At 42.8% G+C, this 23,060-nt stretch overlaps 1 protein-coding gene across 2 annotated transcripts in view; it reads left to right on the top strand.

Annotated features, from left to right (window-relative positions):
• Window positions 1-533: 533 nt before the first annotated feature.
• Window positions 534-23,060, top strand: part of THBS2 (thrombospondin 2) — a 65,425-nt gene continuing 42,898 nt past the window's right edge. For both annotated transcript variants that reach the window (XM_072141006.1, XM_072141005.1), the window contains exons 1-3: window positions 534-771; window positions 20,976-21,047; window positions 21,352-21,908. In XM_072141006.1, the coding sequence (XP_071997107.1) occupies window positions 20,981-21,047; window positions 21,352-21,908 (624 nt within the window). In that variant the 5' untranslated portion in view covers window positions 534-771; window positions 20,976-20,980. The remainder of the gene's footprint in view (window positions 772-20,975; window positions 21,048-21,351; window positions 21,909-23,060) is intronic.

Here is a 23,060-nt window from a genome sequence, read left to right as displayed (position 1 = left end):
GTGTCACGAGAAAACATTCTCAAAATCACCCGGATATGTTAAAGAGTTCTGAAGTTATAACCAATTATCGTGAGACAGGGCAGATTTGAAAAATCAAGTCTGGTCATTGAGCTGAAAACTAGTGTCGGTGATAAGGGGTTAATCTATTTGAAAAGGTCAGTTATTGTTGTTAACTGAGTTCATAGTTTTATTATATAATTCATTATGGTAAATAATAAAAATGTGTGAGTTATCTCTCAATAAACAAAGTGGCCCTATTCATCCATAGCTTTTGGTTTCTGTGTCATTATTTCTGTTATGTAAGGAGTGGGGTTTGTGCTACCTCCACTACACATTTACAGCGGCTGCCTGCTGTGACCTCTATATTAGAAGTTTACAGGTCCAGCTCTAGTGTCACCATATTATTAGTTATAGCTCCGCACACAAAAGAGTTCCCCTGCTCCCGGGCTGTGGCTGCCGCCCCTCCTCACAGAGCCCGGGAATGTTCTCCTCACACACACAGAAGGGGCCGGCTTCAGCATCATCACCTCGGCACAGCCAAAGAATCGTGTCAGCTCTGACTGGGATTATGTCATTCCACTCGGGGCTTTTTTTCTAACTTCTTGAAAGTGCTTCCTTATGGGGCTGATTGACAGCAAAGCTGGAGAGGGCAGTATATAAGTGAGTGAGAGCTTCTCCCTCAGCATTGTGGACGAGACAGGCAGGAGAGAGCTTTTATAGGATACTTATATTGGACGCTCCACAATTCATAGCACGTCTCTTCAGCTCTAGGTAAGATATGTGGGAGATGCTTTACTGAGACATTTGTGCATATAGTATACATTCAGTTGTGTCGTGAAAGAATTGCTTGCTCTTGATATGGACTATAGCAGTAATGAAAATGCCATATATATTTCTGTGTGGGAGTCCACCATACATTGTATGTATGTATGTATATATATATATATATATATATATATATATATATATATATATATATATAGGGCTTTCATATTTTCATACATGATATATGGTTTGGTTGGCACTGGATGCATTGCCTACAACTGGCTGGACTGTTACTTTGTTACAAGTCTGATGGAGCTGGATCTGGCCCTAAAGGGATGCAGGGGGAGACTGCTCAGAGTCTGCACTCATGTTATTCATGGCTTCATCTGGTATGTACTGTAGACACCAGGGGAGATTACTCGGTTATTACAATGTTAATAAAATATAGATATGACCAAATATGAGATATATATATATATATATATATGTATATCTATATCACATAATATAATACTTGTCTTTAGACTTAATCCACCAAAGGCATTATTAGCATCTACAGTAGATTTCATGTGTTTTTGGATGGATTGGCACCTGATAGTTGGTTATAACATTGAATGCGATGGCTATGGATTTTAGTTAGATGGTAAAATATGTATGATATTTATGGATATATTAGAATTAAAGGGGAACACTAAAAAGAAGTCCCCACTCCATGCACAGATAAATTCTAAGGGTTCTTCCATGAACAATTGCTTACCCTAAATTCAGAGAGATATGTAAATAATAGTGAGAAATGTATATAAGATTTACTCGATTTTCTAACAAAGCCCCAACAAATTCTGAAACCTTCAGTTTGGGAAATTTTTATGGTCCCAGGTTTTATACCCTCAATCATCAGAATGAATCAAAGTTGAATTCCCCTTTAATTCTGACTTTGAGTTTGGTGGATCTGGATCTTATTAGTGGATGTGCCATTTGACTGCTCTTATTGTTTTGTGGAACTGCTGTAAATGTCTTAATGTATAAATGTCATACCTCCATTGCTATGAGAGTAAGCAGGTGGCAATAAAAGGAAGGAATTCTTCACTGCAACCTTTATTTGTGATGATCAATGGAACATGTCAAAAGTTGCACCTTTGTGTGAAACTTCAGTATTTCTTACCTAAAACTTCTGTGTCTACTGAGAATGCTGGATTTTACTGAATGCAGCAAAATGATAACTTGGCTCAATGTAATAGACTTGTGTGGTTTCATTCAAAATTTCCAGTTCTTCATGCAGAATCCACACCAGCAAAATGTGTGATAAGTGATCCGAGTTTAGATATGTTTTCTGATGCTAGTCCTAAATGGACCTCAATTACTCTTACTGGTTGAATAAGTGTGGAATTCCAGCAACTCCGCTCTGTTCCTCCCAAAGGGAAGTGTTTACTTGGCTGCAGTGTCAGTGATTGGCTGCCACAACAATAGGGAACATTTAGTAACAACAGTGCAAACAACACTAAATGCACTTTGCCTGTGTAGTCTGCAGGGTGCACCGGATTTTATGATATGGGTGCATTTTCTGCATGAATCTAGCGCCCCCTGCACAGCTCCGACAGAGTGCACCACTTTTTTTTGGTTTACCTTTAACATGGGGTGTGCGACACAATTCTGTCAGACTTTGCATGTTAAATCTGGTGCACGGTCCCACTGAGCACCGGAACGCCCCCTAATTTGTGTTGCATGATGCCTATTGCAGCTGCGCCACAAAATGGTTGTGTGCGACACATATGTGTCTGAGACACTTCTTAAACACCTGTACAAGCAGTTTGCGCTAAAAAGAACATGCAAAGTCCGACAGAAAACTGGCGCACAGACCTTAGTAAATGTGCCCCAATGTGTGGAAAACAGAACATCATCGTTGCAGCGAGTAAATATAGGGGTGGACTGAGCAGAGGTGCCAATTCCAATTCTCTTATCATTTTATTATTTCTTTTCCGCTTCGATACATTTTTTCAGAACATGAGATTTGTAATGCTCTAATGAATTTGATGGCGCTATATAAATAAAGATGATTATTTTTATGAGAGAACTCCAAAAATGCAATTTGTTTCTCATTGAGACACATGCACCTTAACTTAAGCGGTTGCCTTAACGTCCATGGATTGTGCCTGCTATTGTCTCTTTAAACTAGGCACTTTAATGGGAATAACCCCGATAAAGGGAATGTACCAGTGGTGCCCAATGTACCAGTGGCGGGGAGTAAGTGAATTTACTACAGTCTGAACCAGCACACATTATACCTGAAATCTATGAGGGGCTAATGGCTTAGATGTCATTCTGGCACACAAGTGCTTTACCAAAATTAATAAGAAGCTGGAAGTTCTTAGTAAATGCAGCACAATGCACCAGTCATAATAAATCTCCCTCTCTCTCTAGTGCATAGAGTTAAAAAGAAACCCCATTGTTGAACATTGCCACGTAGATATCTTAGGCAACCCTGTAAAGCTCCAGTCTCAAGCATACAGTATGAGCAGCATAGGAGCCAGAAGTACAAAGACTACAATCCAAGTTATACAAGAACCACAGAAAGATACATATTTGTTGTAAAACAATTCTTGAACTCATGGGTTTATGAATTGCCCATTTAGTGTTCTTATGAAAGCCATTTATCTATACTAAATGGGGGTCATTCATTATTGACTTTCCTCCAGTTTTTTGGCAGATTTTTTTTCCTATGCTGCGCCTTGTCCGCCATATTTATGAAGTAGAGGAGCCGCAATATTGCTCCTTTTACGACTCTCACACCTTATTTTTTTGGTCGCCGAATTTTGGCCCAGCTTAGCAATCCTGACACTTTTCTTGTGAGTGGTCAGAAACTGAGTGTGCCAATTCGTGTGCCAAATACAACACAATTTGAGTGCCAAAAACATGGACACTGCACCGCTGACAAATGTCCCCAATGTCTCTGGAACCTATAAATATTTGGAGGATTCATATTTATTATGGACCTGACATTCGTGCCATCTTGGCTGATGCGCTATGTTAAGTGGTTTCCTATGTTGTACTTTGGTGTCCTTTATTCTTATGTGCCAAACAATGCATCACAATGTAATTTGGCTTAAAAATGTGAATGACTCAGTCTCTAATTTTTTTGTCATTATGCTCAGAGATTCCATAGCCTGTGATTTAGAAGCCACATTGAGCTACTCTTTGAAGAAGTGCCCACTAGATTCATAGGACGCGTGTGTAAATTTATATTTAGTTTTCGCCTGTATTACTTTGCCTTGTTATTGTTTATGAGCCACGTAATTAACCTCTTGTTGCTGGAAACATTTAAACATCTGGCAGGTCAGCATATGATTCTACAAGGGTGTCTAAAGGTAACCTTGCAAAGTCTTCAGTTGCATGAATGTTAGCATAAAACGAGCAGCTGGCTATGAAACTGGCAACCAGACTCTCTGGGGGCATTTATCAATTTGGGCACAGGGTGGCGCTGGAAATATACTATATTTTTAAGTAGGATGTAAGTTTTGTTGCGCAAGGCATTAATGATTTGGCGCACAAACCAAAGGTTAAAGGGGTATTCTCGTCTGGGCATTCAGATGCAGTTTCGTTAATCTTTAATGTATAAACATTTCTTCAATTGGATGTTATTAAAAAAAATTTTCTATGTGAAGATAATTTCCCATAAATGTAGTGATGTTGCCCTTAGAAACGAGATCTTCCTCGGTTCCTTGGTTACGACCACCCAACAGCAGCAATGGCCAGACAGGAGATATTGAGTCCTGCCTGACCTTAAGCGTTCATTACTACAGGACGGCCGTGCGACATGTAGTAACTCCCGGACACTTTATATACGATAACCTTTTGTTTCTTTGTGCAATCCCTCCAGCAGAGGTGGCCGTATCCGAGGAAGCTATCTTGTTTCTAAAGGACCATATGACTACATTTATGGGAAATTATCTTCACACGGGAACATTTTTTTTAATAACATCTAATTGAAGAAATGTTTATATATGGCAGATCAATCAAACTGAATTTGACCCCTTTAAGAACTGACTCCACATTAGAAAGTTAAATAGAACTCCGTAGGCCAGCTATTAGCAGCTCTAATTGTGCGTTAAAAACGAGTCTGAAAAATAGAAGCGCCAGAAAAGTGACGGCCACCAAAATTGTGACGTCGACCCATCATAAATAAGGCGCAATTGCGCCATTTTTCGGTTTGAAAGGTGATAATAAATGCCCCCCTCTATACAGAAGGCAAAGACTGCCTCACTGAACACTATTAGGCCTCATGCACATGACTGTAATGGGGGACATGAACTGTCTACACATACATATAATGAATGTGCCCCAGTGTACTCACTGCGCCATGACCGAGTCTAATAGACCTCTATTGGGGCCATGAAATGGTTACACATTGGTGTTGCCGGATCACAGCCCCCGTAGAGGACTATTAGACTTGATGTGTTGCAAGGTATGTTTTTTGGGGGGAATGAATTTTGTGGTTTTTTAGACTGTGATTTTAGACGTTAATAATTTGATACATGGAAAAAAGTGTCTGAAATGACTCTACATTCATGAAGGTGTTATAGAACATGCTTATAGAAAAAGTTGTCCGTAAACTACGGTAGAAGGAAAAATGTTGGGTAGAAAAATTGAGAGACATTAAAAGTCGTGGGTGTAGCCCCCCGTAACTTTTTCATAATTCAGTGTACAGAGCTCTGTAAGATGTCATTGTTTGTGGGATGGGATAACGTTTTCATTCATATAATTTTGAAAACTGTAAGACCTTTTGATCACTTTTTATTTACATTTTTATTGGTGCCAAAATATATATATACTCACCGGCCACTTTATTAGGTACACCATGCTAGTAACGGGTTGGAGCCCCTTTTGCCTTCAGAACTGCCTCAATTCTTCGTGGCATAGATTCAACAAGGTGCTGGAAGCATTCCTCAGAGATTTTGGTCCATATTGACATGATGGCATCACACAGTTGCCGCAGATCTGTCGGCTGCACATCCATGATGCGAATCTCCCGTTCCACCACATCCCAAAGATGCTCTATTGGATTGAGATCTGGTGACTGTGGAGGCCAATTGAGTACAGTGAACTCATTGTCATGTTCAAGAAACCAGTCTGAGATGATTCCAGCTTTATGACATGGCGCATTATCCTGCTGAAAGTAACCATCAGATGTTGGGTACATTGTGGTCATAAAGGGATGGACATGGTCAGCAACAATACTCAGGTAGGCTGTGGCGTTGCAACGATGCTCAATGGGTACCAAGGGGCTCAAGGAGTGCCAAGAAAATATTCCCCACACCTTGACACCACCACCACCAGCCTGAACCGTTGATACAAGGCAGGATGGATCCATGCTTTCATGTTGTTGACGCCAAATTCTGACCCTACCATCCGAATGTCACAGCAGAAATCGAGACTCATCAGACCAGGCAACGTTTTTCCAATCTTCTACTGTCCAATTTCGATGAGCTTGTGCAAATTGTAGCCTCAGTTTCCTGCTCCTAGCTGAAAGGAGTGGCACCCGGTGTGGTCTTCTGCTGCTGCCGTAGCCCATCTGCCTCAAAGTTCGACATACTGTACAAAGCTGTGTGGGGGCTTGTTTTATGCATAACAAATTGTACTTTGTGGAAATGGTATTTAATATTTATGCCATACTGGGAAGTGACAAAAAATTGGGTAAAATTGGTGAAAAAACGCATTTGTGCCATTTTATTGTATTGCAGTATATTGTAAGCATACTGCTCCTGTATTATAGTCTGTCTCCAACAGATTGGTATACAGGATGCTGAATTACAGCTATTGGAGCCTTTAAAAGGCAGCCACCAATGACGTCAATGGGGGGGGGGGGGATTGGTCATCCCAGATGGTGGCACCTATGCCAGTCTGTGGGACCTGATTGGTTAACTGTGGTGATCATTGTCAACAACAACCAGTGCCAACCAGCTACTGGCAGGTGTCAGCTGTATAATACAGCTGACTCCTGATGCATATGCTGGGGGTTAGGACCACGAGCCCTTTCCATATACCCCTTCTTGAGCGTCTGACTGATTTACGTTGTCCGAGCATTTTATACTCACCTCCTTTAAAGCCTGGATAACTCTTTTAAGAACAAATAATTGAAATTCTGGCCAAACAAAGATTATAGGGTTGTAGCAGGGCTAGTAGCACCTTGGTGCATTGGTGTGAGATCACTTCACTGAACAGCTGTACTGTAAGATTTCACACACCATTTCACACACCATTGAACCACGTCCAGCTATAATCCTGAAATATAAATGCATTTTGCAGAGTACTGCTGCTACTGCCAACGCACAAGGAATGGTAACTACCTGGTACTCTGATTGCTGGGTCACAACTGCTAACAGATTACCTTTGCAATGCACCACAATTATGTTGCTAAATTATGGACTAAAGTTAGGGAGTCAAAACTATTATGGGAAATCTCTCTGCAGTGAGCTTCCAATTATTATGTGTTTTAGAGACCTTTTAAGATGAGTCTTAGCTAAGATGAGTCATAAAGTGTCTTCCAGTCTTATGCCAGTTACTTTTCCATTAGGGATGGAAGGGTATCTTGCTGTTATGGGACTAGAGCAGAGGTCCCCAACCGCCAGTCCGCGGACCAGGACCGGGCCGTTGGAGTTTATCAGCCGGTCCGTTGATAAACTCTGCGGCCCTGCGCCTGGTCAGAGCTCGCTCTGTGTGGATTTATAATGTTTTCTGCCATAGCCGTGACAGCTCGCAGCTCCCGGCAGAGAACATTATGCAGGACGGGGTGGGGCGTCAGGCGGGTCTTAGTGACGCAGCCCTCCACAGCACGGCATTGTACCTGTTGTACGTCACGGAGCGGGTCTTAGTGATGCGGTCCTCCTGCACAGCATGGTGTGTTCCTGATGGGGCGGGGTGGCAGGCTCTCTTTACTGACACGCCCCCGGCAGAACATGTTATGTGGGGCGTGCTGGGGCAGCAGACTGGCTTCAGTGACGCGGCTCCCGGTACCGGTGTTAAGTGTGTAGCGCTGCTAAGCAGCAGCACTGTATACACTGACGCTCAATGTACAATGCTGCTACTTAGCAGTGCTGTACACAGAGGTCCCGCCAGTATCCTCCCCATACAGTGCTGTCTGGTGCATATAGCAGTGCTAGTAGCAGTGCTGTACACTGAAACTGGGTTTTCTGCCATGACAACAGCAAAAACGAGATTACGGAGTACACTGGACATAAGGAACACACTTCGGGTTTCACTGTCTCCCATCACCCCTAGATGGGACCGTCTTGTTGCAGGAAAACAAGCTCAGTGCTCCCACTGATTCAGGGAAACATTCCTGGTTCTCCCACTCATTCTGAACCTATGGTAAGTTGAATCACATTCTCATTATAAATGTCATAATTATATGATAAGTATGCACTAAGCTCCTCCCCTCCATAACCCCACCCCATATGACCAAAGCCCCGCCCCGACCCCCACGAACCATGGAAAACTGGTCTAGCTTAAAGCCGGTCCCTGGTGCAAAAAAGGTTGGGGACCTCTGGACTTGAGAACCAATGTTAGTTTTTGTCTGTAAATAAGGTTATAATCATAGTAAATCCCCTTATACAAATGCAACATGCAAATAAAAGTTATATGTGTAGAGCAAGAAGTCCACTAAACTGTTTATCAAAGAAAACCTTAATACTTTCCTGGAGAAGTTGGGGAGAGTTTCTGAAATTGCGTCGAGGAAGACCCATGTGACGTGAGTTTAGCTATTCTAGTTGAAAGATTAAGAGCTACTGTACTTCATCTGGAAAAGTACATCTGGAAGCTATATTTTCACCTTATGTCTGAAAAAGCACACATGTACTTTTGGCTTACTTACTAATAAAATAATCATAGTAGAAGAAGACAATACTATAAAGTCTGTTAACTGCATCATTTCATATGATCAGAAAGTATGTTAACATGTACCAGAGCCAGTGTATCATAGGAACTTATAAATGGATTTAACACAGTGGATTACCACAGTGCATTAACCATCAGAATCACTTCTGAAAAAAATAATTCCATAAAGGTCCTTAGGCAGATAACATTTCTGTCCAAGTCCAAGTTTTCATGAGATTATTATTCTAGTCCATTCTTGTTGTTCCAAAAATAGCACAGGAATCTGTATAATTCGATTTAGCCTGATCACAATATATAGTGAAGCATATATTATAAGTGCAGAAATGGAATCTCTTCTGACATTCCTTTCCACATTGGGACTCCTGCAGGCATTCATTTTCATTCAAAGTAGTATGTTCTGGTTTTTATTTTTTCTACTCTGTACTGGCCACAGCTAGAGATAAGCAGATTTGAAATTTAAGTTCGGGTCCAGGGTTCGGGCACGTGACCCTGACATATTGCTGTGCCATGCAGCCAATCCGGAAAATTAATGGCGGACCTTTCAGAGCCGGAGTGCCCAAACTTCAACTAAAAGCCACTTAATTATTGCAAAGTGCCAGCAAAGCAATTTAAGCAGTAATTTATTTCTCCTTTTTCTTTTACAATTTTCAATCGTTCTGCCTCCTAAAAACACCAACGCTGTTGAAAGGACGAGGGCAAATTTGCCTATCATTGTAGGAAGATTCTGAAGTCCTGTCTGGTGAACTTCATGTTCGGGTGATGGCCTGGGTGCCCACACAGAGGGCTCCGAGAGCCGCCTCTGGCACCAGTGCCATAGGTTCGTCACCACTTGCCCTAGCTAATAGCCTTAGCTGTGATTGGACAGTGGCTAACCTTAGATCGGTGTATGCAAATTTACTTTAACTAATCACAGGTGAGTTTGTTGGGGCAGTTTGTTCTAGTCATTCAGTCACTGGCATAAATCAGATCCTCCAAGTGATTTATATGATCTTTAGGCGGAGTTCACACTAAGTTTTGCATCATACTTTGTGAGGACACGTTAGAAGGATACCAACATGTCCTCACAACGTATGTCACAGACGTATGCCTGTACAGTGGAATACATCGCCTAGGGGCTCCTATGTGTGTGGGGGGTGTACATCGACAGCAGACGGAGATTGTCTGCTGCCAATGAACCGTTCCCCAAGTGATGTCACTGTCCTAATATAGACAGTGACCTCACTGGGTCCCCCCACCTGTCAAGCAACGTATGCACTCTGCGGGGCTGTGGGGAGATATGCAATATGCTGCATCTGTTTCCCATAGCCATCCATTACCTCTGATGACCGCATACATTGCTTAGGTGGAGGCTGCAGGATGAAATGACGTAACTTGCTGCGTCTTTCCATCTTGCTTTTTTTTGGCGGACAAAATGTATAGTGGCCAGATGAAGGCATCAACTATTCCTCCATCTGCCACTATTTGTCACTGTATATGCTAAGAGTATACATTGGGTGTTCTCCCAGCGTGTATGCTAAGCTTATATATATTAAACGTGATGTGGACCCAGCCTTTTTGTCTTATGTCAACCTGGTGTCCTTTCAAATTGCCTACTAAATCTTGTGTGATTTAGTGCCATAAAAGTCTATGGCACCCAGTGCGGTAAGCGCATGGTGTCCCACCGGACCTTGTAGGAGCCAGGCAGCAGCCACTTGTCTTTCAATGGACAGGAGAGTGCTCAGCCCTCCTCCCTTATGCACCCGGGTGTATGCTCACCTGAGCGAGGCCACACTCATTCAAATAGCTATGTAGGAAGCATATGGAAGAAGATGCTTTGGACATAAGAAGCTAAAATGTAACTTTTTGACCTAAATTGTATTTGTGGAGAAAAAACTCACTGCACAATACCTTTAAACAGAACCTGTCACCACACCTGTCCCCGCTCCTGATTCCCATCCTCACTCTGCGCCGGCTTCAGTGTGTTCTTGTTCCTGTGTGTTCATGCTCCTGTGTTCCTGCATTCCTGTGTCCCATGTGCCTGTGTTCCCGTTCCCATCTGCCTGGACCTCCCGTTGCTGACCTCGGATTGGACTTGACCTTGCATCTCTGCAAGGTCCCTGTGCCTGAACCTGACCATGAGACTGTCTCCCACTAAGGTACCTCGACCTTGGCTGCCACCACGGGCTAGTCGCACCTGTGGAACGACCTGGTGTACCCTGCCGCACCAAGAACATCCTGTTTTGCGGCGGGCTTTGGTGAAGACCAGGTGCCACTTAGATTCCGGTCCCAGGTGTAGGCAAGTACCACCTCCCCTGGTGGTCCAGTGGATCCACTCATCGAATCCCGACCATGGATCCCGCCGAGGTTCCACTTCCTGGTGGAACGGATCTTGCCATCATCGTGGTCCAGCAATCCTGGCAGATTGCCGAGAACAGCTGGGACAAGTCACCGCCATGCTGCAACAGCTGCTAGTATCAGCAACCGGTTCCTGAGACTGCTCCTGCGATTTCTGCCACCCACGCCTGTCTTCCTGCCAGTGAACCTAGGCTATGGCTGTCTATGCACGGCAAGTATGACAGAGATCCCAAGTTGTGCAGGCGCTCCCTGCACATAGAACTCATGCCTTCTCAATTTGTCTCGGAGCGATCCAAGGTGGAATTCATCATCAGTCTCCTCTCCGGGAAAGCCCTGGCCTGGGCTAACCCTCTTTGGGACAGAGACGACCTGGTCACGGCTACTCTCACCGCATTTCAGGCAGAGTTCCAGTCCATGTTTGAAGAACCTGTACGGGCCTCCTCGGCTGAGACTGCATTGTTGAACCTACACCAAGGGAACTCGTCTGTGGGGGCAGTTCAGTTCCGCACCCTGGCCTCTGAACTTATTTGGAACGATGCAGCCCTTATGCAGCCCCTCTGGTGACTCGTGACCTGCCATCAACTCTGAGTGGTCTCATCACACTGGCCACTTGGATTTTCGTAAGATTTAAGGAGCGCATCAATGAACTACGCTCCGAGCACTCTCAAGCCTGTGTTCAACGTTTTCCTCGCTTGGCACCTGCCTTCCAAAAGCAACTCCAGCCTCCGCCTATATCGTCTGCTGAGGAAACTATTCAGGTGGACAGAATCCGGCTCTCTCTACAGGAGCATTTCAGATGACGTCAGGAGAACCTCTGCCTGTATTGTGCCAGCCCAGAGCACCTCATCCGGACTTGTCCTTTCCGTCCCCAGCGACCGGGAAACGCCAGCACCTAGGGTTCTTGTGAGAAGCGTCCCTAGGTGTAGGAAAAGCTTCTCCATGCCTGATGATTCTGGTGCTTCTCAGCATTGGCACCGGCACCCAGGGAACTTTGTGGATGCCGCCATGGTCTCCCAGCATCATATCCTCTCCAAGGAGCAGGCAGAGACTTTGCCGCCACACCGTCCCTACGACTGCCTCTTTGATTTGCTGCTGGGTACCTCTCCTCCCCGAGATCGGGTGTACCCGCTCTCCGTTCCCAAGACAACAGCCATGTCGGTGTATATCAAGGAGAACCTGCAAAGAGTTTTCATAAGTCCTCTTTTCCTGCGGGCGTAGGATTCTTATTTGTTACCAAGAAGGACGGCTCCTTGCGTCTTTGCATTGACTTTCGTGGACTTAACAGGATCCTCTGCTGTTGATCATGAAGCTCTTTGACCACCTGCGCGGTTCCAGGTATTTCTACAAGCTGGACCTATGTGGGGCCTACAACCTCATCCAGATCCACGAGGGTGACGAATGGAAGACAGCATTTAACACCCTAGATGGACATTTTGAATATCTTGTGATGCCATTTGGACTTTGTAATGCTCCAGCTGTCTTCCAGGAATTCGTCAATGACTTCCTTCGAAATTTGCTGTATACGTGTGTCGTGGTCTACTTGGACGACATTTTGTCTTCTCCCCGGACCTTGAGTCTTACCAGTCCAATCTCACGTACGGCGAGTTCTTGGCCGCCTACGGGATAATCATCTCTACGCAAAGCTCGAGAAGTGTCTGTTCCACCAATGAAGCCTACCTTTCCTCAGTTACGTAATCTCTGGCAAAGGTCTCCAGATGGATCCAGCCAAACTGTCGGCAGTTCTGCAGTGGCCGCGTTCAGAAGGTCTTCGAGCCATTCAGAGGTTCCTGGGCTTCGCAAACTACTACCGGCAGTTTATCCGAAATTTCTTTACTCTGGTCTCTCCCATCGTGTTGCTAACCAAGAATGGCGCTAATCCACGCCTCTCACCTTTGGTAGCTGAAGAAGCCTTCACAAAGTTAAAATCTACCTTTGCCATGGCTCGTGTTCTCTCTAGACCCGATACAGAGAAGCCTTTTATTCTGGAGGTGGATGCATCTTCTGTAGGTGTAGGGGAGGTGCTCACCCAGAAAGGGTCAAGGGGCCTAACGCTCACGCGCGGCTTCTTTTCTAAAACCTTTTCTCCCACAGAGAAGAATTACTCTATAGGGGATAAAGAACTTTCGGTCATCAAAGTTGCCCTGAAACAATGGCGATTATCTTTCGTCTGCGTTTACACAGATCATAAGAACCTCTCGTACCTCCAGACAGCTCAACATCTTAATCCCAGGCAAGACCGTAGGTCACTCTTCTTCTCCCGCTTTAACCTGATGATCCACTTCCTACCTGCGGAGAAGAATATCAAAACGGATGCCCTTTCCCGTGCCTCCCGAGATGTCATTGGAGAAGAGCTGGTTCAGCATATTATCTCTCCAGAGCGGTTGCTGCCGCTCTGGTGGAGCTTTGCCAGCTTCCCCCTGGAGAGACCTATGTCCGACCTGCTCTGTGGAGGAGGATTTTGTTTTGGGGACATTCTTCACACCTGGCTGGGCACCCTGGGGTACAACGCTCCGTGGCCCTCATCTCCCGCTACTACTGATGGCCTGACTTGTTCAAGGATGTTCGGGACTTTGTGGGATCCTTCACCTCCTTTGCCCGTAATAAGCCTTTCCGCCTGAAACCGGCTGGTCTCTTGCTTCTGTTTCTGATTACCAGTCACCCGTGGTCACACGTGGCTATGGACTTAGTCACGGACCTTCAATCCTCCTCGGGCAATACCGTCATCTGGGTGGTAACAGACCGGTTTTCGAAGATGTCTCATTTTGTCCCTCTTTCAGGTCTGCCGTCATTTCCACATCTTGCCAGCCTCTTCTTTCAACATCTTCCGGCTACATTGTCTTCTTCAACACATCATTTCTGATCAGCCAACTGCAGATTTCTCCGCAGCTTACCACCCTCAGTCCAATGGACAAGTGGAGAGGGTTAACCAGACTCTGGGATGTTACCTCCGTCATTTTGTTTCTATTCGTCAAGATGACTGGTCCGCTCTGTTGCCGTGGGCGGCGTTCTCTTATAATTCCCTGGATTCTGAATCTTATGGCTCTCCTCCCTTCTTCATTGTCTATAGACAGCATCTATGCCCTCCTCTTCCTCTGCCTGTGTCCTCGGATGTCCCTGCTGTTGAGGAGTTGGTACGAGATCTGAAGTCCAGCTGGGAGCAGACTCGCCTTTCGTTGTTACAGACTTCTCCCCATACCAAGCTCCAGACTGACAAGAGACGCAGGCCTCCTCCCGTCTTCTCTCCTGGTGACAAGGTCTGGTTATCCTATAGGTACATCTGGCAGAAGATTCCAGAGTACAAGCTTGGTCCACGATTCTTTTGAGGTCCTGACTCGCATCAATCTGGTGTCATACAAGCTGCGCCTTCCTCCCACCATGTGCATCCCGAACTCCTGCCATGTCTCCCTACTCAAGCCTGTCATCCTGAACTGCGTTTTGCGGCAAGTATCTCCTCCTGCTCCTGTGGCTGACTTCTCTGACATCTATGAAGTAAAGGTGATCCTCGATATGAAGACGGTGAAGGGTAAGCAGCTCTTTTTGGTTGACTGGCAGGGGTTTGGGCCGGGGGAGAGATCTTAGGAGCCCGAGGAAAACATCCTGGACCATGATCTCCTGCAGAGTTTTCTCCAGCCCAAAAGGAGGGGAGGCCAAAGGGGGGGGGGACTGTCATCTGTCCCCGCTCCTGATTCCCGCCCTTGCTCTGTGTGCACGTGTCCCCATGTCCTAGGGTGTGTGCATGCCGGCTTCAGGTAATTTAATGGGCCAGCACACCATTTTCCCAAAAAGCTATTTTAAACCTTACTCCCCCATCACACCCTGCCATATCTTTGTGCCTACTTCTTAGAGAAAGATCCCCAGCGATATTACAGCATTCCTGTGTGTTCTTGCGTTACTGTGTTCCTGTGTCCAGTGTGCCTGTGTTCCCGTTCCCATCTGCCTGGACCTCCCGTTGCTGACTTCGGATTGGACTTGACCTTGCATCTCTGCCGCCTGCAGAGACTGTCTCCTGCCAAGGTACCTCGACCTCGGCTGCCACCGCGGGCTATTCGCACCTGTGGAACGACCTGGCGGTACCCTGCCGCAGCAAGACCATCCCGCTTTGCGGCGGGCTCTGCTAAGGACCAGGTGCCACTTAACCCCTTAACGACTTGGCCTTTTTTAGTTTTTTCACTTCCATTTTTCACTCACCAACTTAAAAAATCTATAACTTTTTTATTTTTCCACATAAAGAGCTGTGTTATGGCTTATTTTCTGCGTAACAAATTGCACTTCATAGTGACTGTATTTAATATTCTATGGCGTGTACTGGGAAGCGGGAAAAAAATTCCAAATGCAGTGAAAATGGTGAAAAACCACATTTGTGACGTTTTCTTGTGGGCTTGGATTTTACAGCTTTCACTCTGCGTCCCAAATGACATGTCTACTTTATTCTTTGGGTTGGTACGATCACGTGGATACCAAATTTGTATAGGTTTTATAATGTTTTCATACATTTAAAAAAAATTAAAACCTCCTGTACAAAATACTTTTTATTTTGCCATCTTCTGGGGCCAATAACTTTTTCATACTTTGGTGTACGGAGCTGTGGATAGTGTCATTTTTTGCGAATTTTGATGCCGTTTTCATTACTATAATTTTTGGGACTGTGCGACCTTTTGATCACTTTTTATTAATTTTTTTATATTTTTCAAAATGGCAAAAAAATGCCATTTTCGACTTTGGACGCTATTTTTCGTTACAGGGTTAAACATAGTGAAAAAACATTATCATATTTTGATAGATCGGGCATTTTCGGACGCGGCGATACCTAATGTGTTTATGATTTTTACTGTTTATTTATTTATATATCAGTTCTAGAGAAAGGGGGGTGATTTGAATTTTTAGGTTTTTTTATTATAATTTTTTTTTTTAAACTTTTTTTTATTTTTACTTTTACTATTTTTCAGACTCCCTAGGGTACTCTAACCCTAGGTAGTCTGATCGATCCTATCATATACTGCCATACAACAGTATGGCTGTATATGTGGATTTTACTCCCCATGCATTACAATGTGCAATTAGCACATTGTAATGCATGGGTTAAAACGAAGTAGCCTCGGGTGTTCGGAACACCCGAGGTTACCATGGCGACGGATCGCCGCTCCCCGTGACGTCATTGGGGAGCAGCGATCCACAACAAGATGGCGGCGCCCATGCGGCGCCATCTCTTTGAAGCCGCCGGCAGCATTGCCGGCGGCGATCGCGGAGAAAACACCCGCGATCGGTGCTAGCACCGATCGCGGGTGTTACCGGTAAGCCTTTGCTGCAATATGCAGCAAAGACTTACCGGCTATGGAGAGGGCTCGGCCCGCGAGCCCTCTCCATGCACCGGGACCCGGCGCGCGTCGGGAAGGGGTTAAATTCCGGTCCCAGGTGTCTGCTAGTACCACCTCTCGCGGTGGTCCAGTGGATCCACTCATCCCGAATCCTGACAAATTTACAAACTTTTTTTAACACAGCAGCAATGGAAAGGAACCATTTATGGATGATGGCAGTGATTTTTAATAATAGTTTTTAATGAAGTATTTATTTTGGCTGGGCTAATTTCAATGGCAGGTTCTCTTTCATGCACCCACCCACTGTGATACATTGGGGCAGATTTACTTACCTGGTCCATTCGCGATCCAGCGGCGCGTTCTCTGCGGTGGATTCGGGTCCGGCCGGGATTCATTAAGTCAGTTCCTCCGACGTCCACCAGGTGGCGCTGCTGCGCTGAAGAGCATCAGAACGCACTCAAGTTCACCGGCCTATTCCTAGTGAAGGTAAGTGCAAGCTCCGCGACACATTTTTGAAAAAAATGCGGTGGTTTCTCCAAAGGTTTTCGTTCGGCCACGCCCCCCGATTTACATTGCGTGCATGCCAGCGCTGATGCGCCACAATCTGCTCGCGTGCGCCAAAATTCCAGGGCAATTCAGAGGAAATCCGCGCAAATCAGAAATATTCGGGTAACACGTCGGGAAAACGCGAATCGGGCCCTTAGTAAATGACCCCCATCGTGTTGGAAGCATCCAGCGTTCACAATGCTTTGCATCAGCAGGGACTGGGAAGCTGGTTAGAGTTGATGGGATCATGGATTGAGCTACTGTAAATATAGGGCATTCCTGGAGGAAAACCTGTAAAAAACTGCAAAAGACTAGGGCACGGGTTAATTTCCTGGCAGGATATGTGTGCCAAACATACAGCCAATGCTACAATGGAATCTGCAGCTTGACTTCCCGATTGCCTAGGTGGGGTTGAGTGGAGACTTCACCTACTCACCATATAGTAAAAATCGAGTTCACTCTGAGATATCTTGTCAAAGTTTTATAATTTATATATTCCTTCATTCATCATTATATCATTCTATAGAACATTGTGTAAACAATTTAAAGTGCAATAGTGCATATAAAAATATATATCGGGAGCATGCTTCAGAGAACCACTTTCTGAAAGAGAGTGAGTACCCTAACAACAATAACTTGGTTGTTTTAATCAGTTTTTTGCATCAGGGGTCTCAAAACCAGGAGTGGACATTATACATTTATCTCTTTGTAGTCCTCACACCTGGTTTTGGCTTGCAATAACTGATGGAAATTTAAAAATAATAATAACTGGAAGGTGAACTAGCTTTTGTATGGTTTTGGGCTAGGCAGAGTTAAAGGGACAATGGGTACAGATTTGAACCCATTAAAAAATTGCTCCTTCATGTATGGTATGAAATATGATTTATAGAATTCCGTCTTTTATGTGAAATCTTGCCTGTGGAAATTAGGTAAGAAAGGTAATCAAGAGATGACTCAAGTTTAGAGGCTACAGGGGGAGTGGCAATGAAGACATATTCAGTTCTATAGCTCCTAGAAACAGGTTTGGTGTCATTTTAACCCCGGATGCAGCGTTTTTCGCTCATTTCTCGCTCTCCACCTTCAAAAATCCATAAGTTTTTCATTTACAGAGTTGTGTGAGGGCTTATTTTCTGCATAACATATTTTACTTCTCAGTGATGTTATTTATTATTCTATGCTTTGTTCTGGGAAGCTGGAAAAAATTCCAAATGTGGCAAAACTGGCAAAAAAATGCATTTGCGTCACATTCTTGTGGACTTCCACTGTGCGCTCCAAATGATACATCTACTTTATTCTTTTGTTCGGTATGATCACGGTGATACCAAATTTGTTTAAGTTTTATTGTATTTTAATACATTTTTTCAAAAATGAAACAAATACAGTATGTACGAAAATTTTTTGCCATCTTCTGACACTAATAACTTTTTCATACTTTGGTTTTTGAAAGATGAGCTGACATTTTCATTGCTACCATTTTGAGGACTGTACGACCTTTTGATCTCTTTTTATTACATTTTTATGTGGTGTAAAAGAAGCGTTTCGGACATTTGGGCGATATTTTCCATTATGGGGTTCACTGCCTGGAATAAACATTTTTATATTTTGATATATTGGGCATTTTGGGATTCGGTGATACCTAACATGTTTTGGATTTTTACTGTTTATTCCGTTTTATATCAGTTCTAAGGAAAGGGGGTGATTTGAATTTTTTTTTTTTTTAAATTTTCATTATTTTTTAAACATTTTTTACTTTTTTTTTTAATTTTTTTTTTAGCCCTAGATAGTCTGATCGTTCCTACCATATACTGCAATACTACTGTATTGCAGTATATTGCATTTCTACATAGTATTCATTACAGCCACTGGTTCATTGTAATGAATCTTCAGAAGCCATGCAGCCTCTGGTCTGACAAAGGCTGTCATGGCAACCGATCACCACTCTGCGGGCGGCTCCACTGGTGGCATCGGAAGAGTAAATACTCGAGATGAGTACTAGTGTTTGCTGTAATATGCAGCAAACCCCTTCTCTGTATGAAGAGGGTTCAACCCCATAAGCCCTCTTCATACAGCCTCAGCATGGTGCAGAGCGTCAATGGGTTAAAGATAAGAATCTCATCTTTCAGATCCCACTAGGCTCTTCTCTGCTCATTTACATTTGACTTTGGAGTCGATTTTTTTATCAGTAAAGGGGCAAGATTTCACATGAAAGAGGGAATTGGAGAAAAGACAATTCTTAGCCTACCTGAAGATGCTAGTAGTGTAATGGGGTAAACTCTGGTAACAGGTTCCCTTTTAAAACACTGTTGCCTGTTTCCACTTTGTTTCATTATAGTAGCAGAACAAAAAATCTAAATAGGGATACAAAGGGAAGACATTCTGCTTTGTATCAGTGATCATGACTTTGACAGTATTTATGGGAGACAACCTTCAGTCATGTTAGCGCAGGCTTCTCTGTTATTTTGTCCATTATATATAACCGAATCATTATAATTTAGTCTTTCAATTGTATCAGGATTTAATTCCCATTGTTCTACTCCTTTAACGGAAAAGAACAGAATTGAAAAAGGCTGTAGTCATGTCATCCCAACATTTTTTTTATCTTATATGAAAAGTGTTATTTTGTCTCCACACAAACAGTTATGTTTTATTATTATTTTTTGTGCTTTATATTTCTCTTTGAAGAGAAATGTGTTTGTCAGAAGATGGTCTTTCAGGACATCCCCTGGGTTGTTTGCTTGATTAATAAAGTCTAAGATCTATCATCGAGCTTAACCTTTGTTTCTACTTATATTACACGCTATTTAGCTGAGAGATGTGTCTGGCTTCTCTGTAGTGCAAGAAACCATCCTTTAAGCTACGTTACCAAAAAGTTTTATTCTTTATTGTTATTATATAATATTATTAAAATATATGATAGAACTATTAGTCTAATTAAAAAGACAAGCATGTAAAGCAAAATAAATAGTAAAATAAAAATAAAAAAATAATAAAATAAAGTGGTGATATTTACAGCAGTTTCCCATTGTATACATTGAATGTTTCCTTTCAAGAGTGTTTCTGTTCTTCATCGATTTGTAAGGGATTTCAAGGACCTTATTGGTGATAGTTCATCTTGACTATAGGAATACAACCAGCTCCTTAAGGGCACAGTGGCAGAGCCAAGTGCATATTTACCAGGCCCAGCTCCAGATAAGTTCTAAGGTTTTAAAACAAAATTTTTCAGCAACTACAAGGCCAGTTTTGTGTTAAGAGACCGTCTAATACTTTCCTTTTGATTTATACATCAGTTACTTATGTACATAAGTAACCCTAAAGTTATGTGACAAAAATAGTTTTAGCACAGCTGGAGAGAGCTGTTGACAACAATTCCAGCTATACCTATATAATTCAGCTGGCCTGAGATCCAGCCTGATATGTCTCCTGAAGTCAGTGTGCACTTCCTGGTTGTGAGGGCACTGGCCAGAGCACTGAAGGCATTCACATAAGAAAATATATATTTAAACATTTCCAGCTACACTATAAAACACCTACAAAAGTTTGGACACACAGTCTCATTCAAAGAGTTTTCTGTATTTTCATGACTATAAAATTGTAGATTCACACTGAAGGCATCAAAACTATGAATTGCATATGGAATTATATACTTAACAAAAAAAATGTGAAACTACTGAAAAAAGTCTTATATTCAAGGTTCTTCAAAGTAGCCACCTTTTGCTTTGATTACTGCTTTTCACACTCTTGGCATTCTCTTGATGAGCTTCAAGAGGTAGTCACCTGAAATGGTCTTCCAACAGTCTTGAAGGAGTTCTCAGAGATGCTTAGCACTTGTTGTCCATTTTGCCTTCACTCTGTGGTCCAGCTCACCTTAAACCATTTTGATTGGGTTCAGGTCTTGTGACTGTGGAGGCCAGGTAAGCATCCCATCACTCTCCTTCTTGGTCAAATAGACCTTACAAAGCCTGGAGGTCCAAACACAGAAAGGGAGAGCAGCCAGAGGGACAAGGTAAAACCGTTGCAGATAGCTAATGGCAGTAAATTAGAGAATTTCTTATTTTATCTTAGTGTAGAAGATTATGCAAAAGTTTTTAAAAAAAGAATGGTTTTCACAATAATATTTTTTTTTCATAGAAGTTATGCTGCAAAGGAATCTGTTTTGGCTTTCCGTTTTTATTTCATTCTGTGCTTCTCTTCATGCTCAAGGTAAGTTCTCTAGGTGGCTATTGTTTATTATTGTAAATGTTTTCTGAGCAGTTGCCTCCCCTTCATTGTTTGCAGAGGCACAGTAATATACATACAGCTCTGCCTAATACATGCATTCCAACCTATGTACTGTAGTACCAATATCAGGAGATACCAGAGGGTAAAGGTAACCATATGTCAATCAATAGATATGAAATATACATCTTACAGCAGGTCATTCCTTCTTGAAAGTCCATGTTATAAATAACTTTGTTGCATCAAGCTACCAAAAATGTAATCAATTGTTCTAAACTAATTATTCTAGATGAAGAGAAAGAAGATGAGACCACATTTGATCTGTTCGAAATTAGTAACATAAACAAGAAGACCATTGGAGTCAAACTGTTTCGTGGACAGGATTCCCATTCTCCAGCTTATCGTTTCCTACGATTTGATCACATACCACCTGTTAGATTTGAAAAGATGAAGCATATTATGGACCTGATGCAAATCAATGAAGGTTTTATTCTTACTGCTTCCATGAGGCAAGATAAACTCAACAGAGGAACAATTATATCTATAGAGGGGCCTGGAATTTCCAACAGATTATTTGAGCTTGTTTCAAATGGACGAGCCAATACTCTGGACCTAATATACTGGGTAGATGGCACGCAGAATGTAATTTCCTTGGAGGATGTTGACCTGGCAGACTCTCAGTGGAAAAATATTACAGTTCAACTGACAGGAGAAAACTTTAATCTGTATGTTGGTTGTGACCTTATGGACAGCTTCCGTCTGGAGGAAACCTTCTATGAGCATTTAAGTGGAGTAAACAACAAAATGTATTTGGCTAAAGGCTCAATACGTGAAAACCACTTTAGGGTAAGACACTTTTCTGTGTTTTAATCGATTTATTTTACAATAATAAAAATCTGTTCGTCTTTGTTTTAGTTGAGTAATGTAAAAATATTTTAGGGCAATGTAACTTGTTAGATTCAAATTTTTAACCGGTGAGACTTCCTTTGTGTAATCCGGTATAAAAAAAAAATGATACCTACTATAATAAAAAATACAATACGTAAAATAATATAATAAGTAAATTTACTTTTTTGTATCTAAAAGCTATTTAATTAGTATGTTTCAACGTTATAGTCTTCTCAAGTAGTATTTATAAAACTATGAATAAAACTATTTACATACCTACCTGCACAGACAATTTATAGATCTATTTGCCATCATTTATAGACCAATAAACCCCCTTTAAAGAAGACTTGTCACCAGAATTTTACCCCCTAATAATACTTTCTATCAAAGGGTTAAAAGTCCTTTCCATATCACCTTCCACTGAAGCACAGCACCCTAATTACAGCCATTTTTCATGATATGCCAATCAGTAGACATGAGCCAACTTCTGAAGAATGTGGATCTGAGTAGATAGTAGTCCTCTTCATGTCCACTCCCTGTCCTTACCAGAATGCTGCCCCTCTAACTGCATGAGGAATTTACTTGTGTGGAAACTGCAGATCTTGTCACATTTTCATGCACCCAATGTTGGGCAGAGACAACGGCAGTGGACAGAGCCACACACCATAGGTAGAATAGTTTGGGAAACAAGTTTATTGGTGGGAGGAGACCACAGATACGATACATACAACAGCAGAAACAAGTTATATTCATAAATACAGCACCAAAACAGCACAAAATTCAAGAAAAAATTGTTACTAAAAGTCTCCAGACAGCTCCCCCAATAGCAGAAATAAAAAGCACTGGGTAGATGCTGTAGAATTGTGAGCTCACTGGTTATACAAGCACTTGCTGTAAATCTGGGTTTACACAGATGGTGGATTTGAATGGGGAATTCTCTTTCATCTTCTTCTAAGACTTAGACCACCATGTCAGTTGCTTCTTGCCATGATTCCTCTCTGTAGATTTTGCAAAACAAACATTTTAGGTTCTTCACTACATCATAATCTCCTTCACTTTTTTTTAATCACAAACCTGTTCTCATGCTCCCCTAGAAATCACTATTATGCG

The sequence above is a fragment of the Engystomops pustulosus genome, chromosome 3, assembly GCF_040894005.1.
Source record: "Engystomops pustulosus chromosome 3, aEngPut4.maternal, whole genome shotgun sequence".
Taxonomy (NCBI): Eukaryota; Metazoa; Chordata; class Amphibia; order Anura; family Leptodactylidae; genus Engystomops; species Engystomops pustulosus.
Note: the sequence above shows the minus strand (reverse complement) of the source record. Positions and strands in the feature narration are given on the sequence as shown.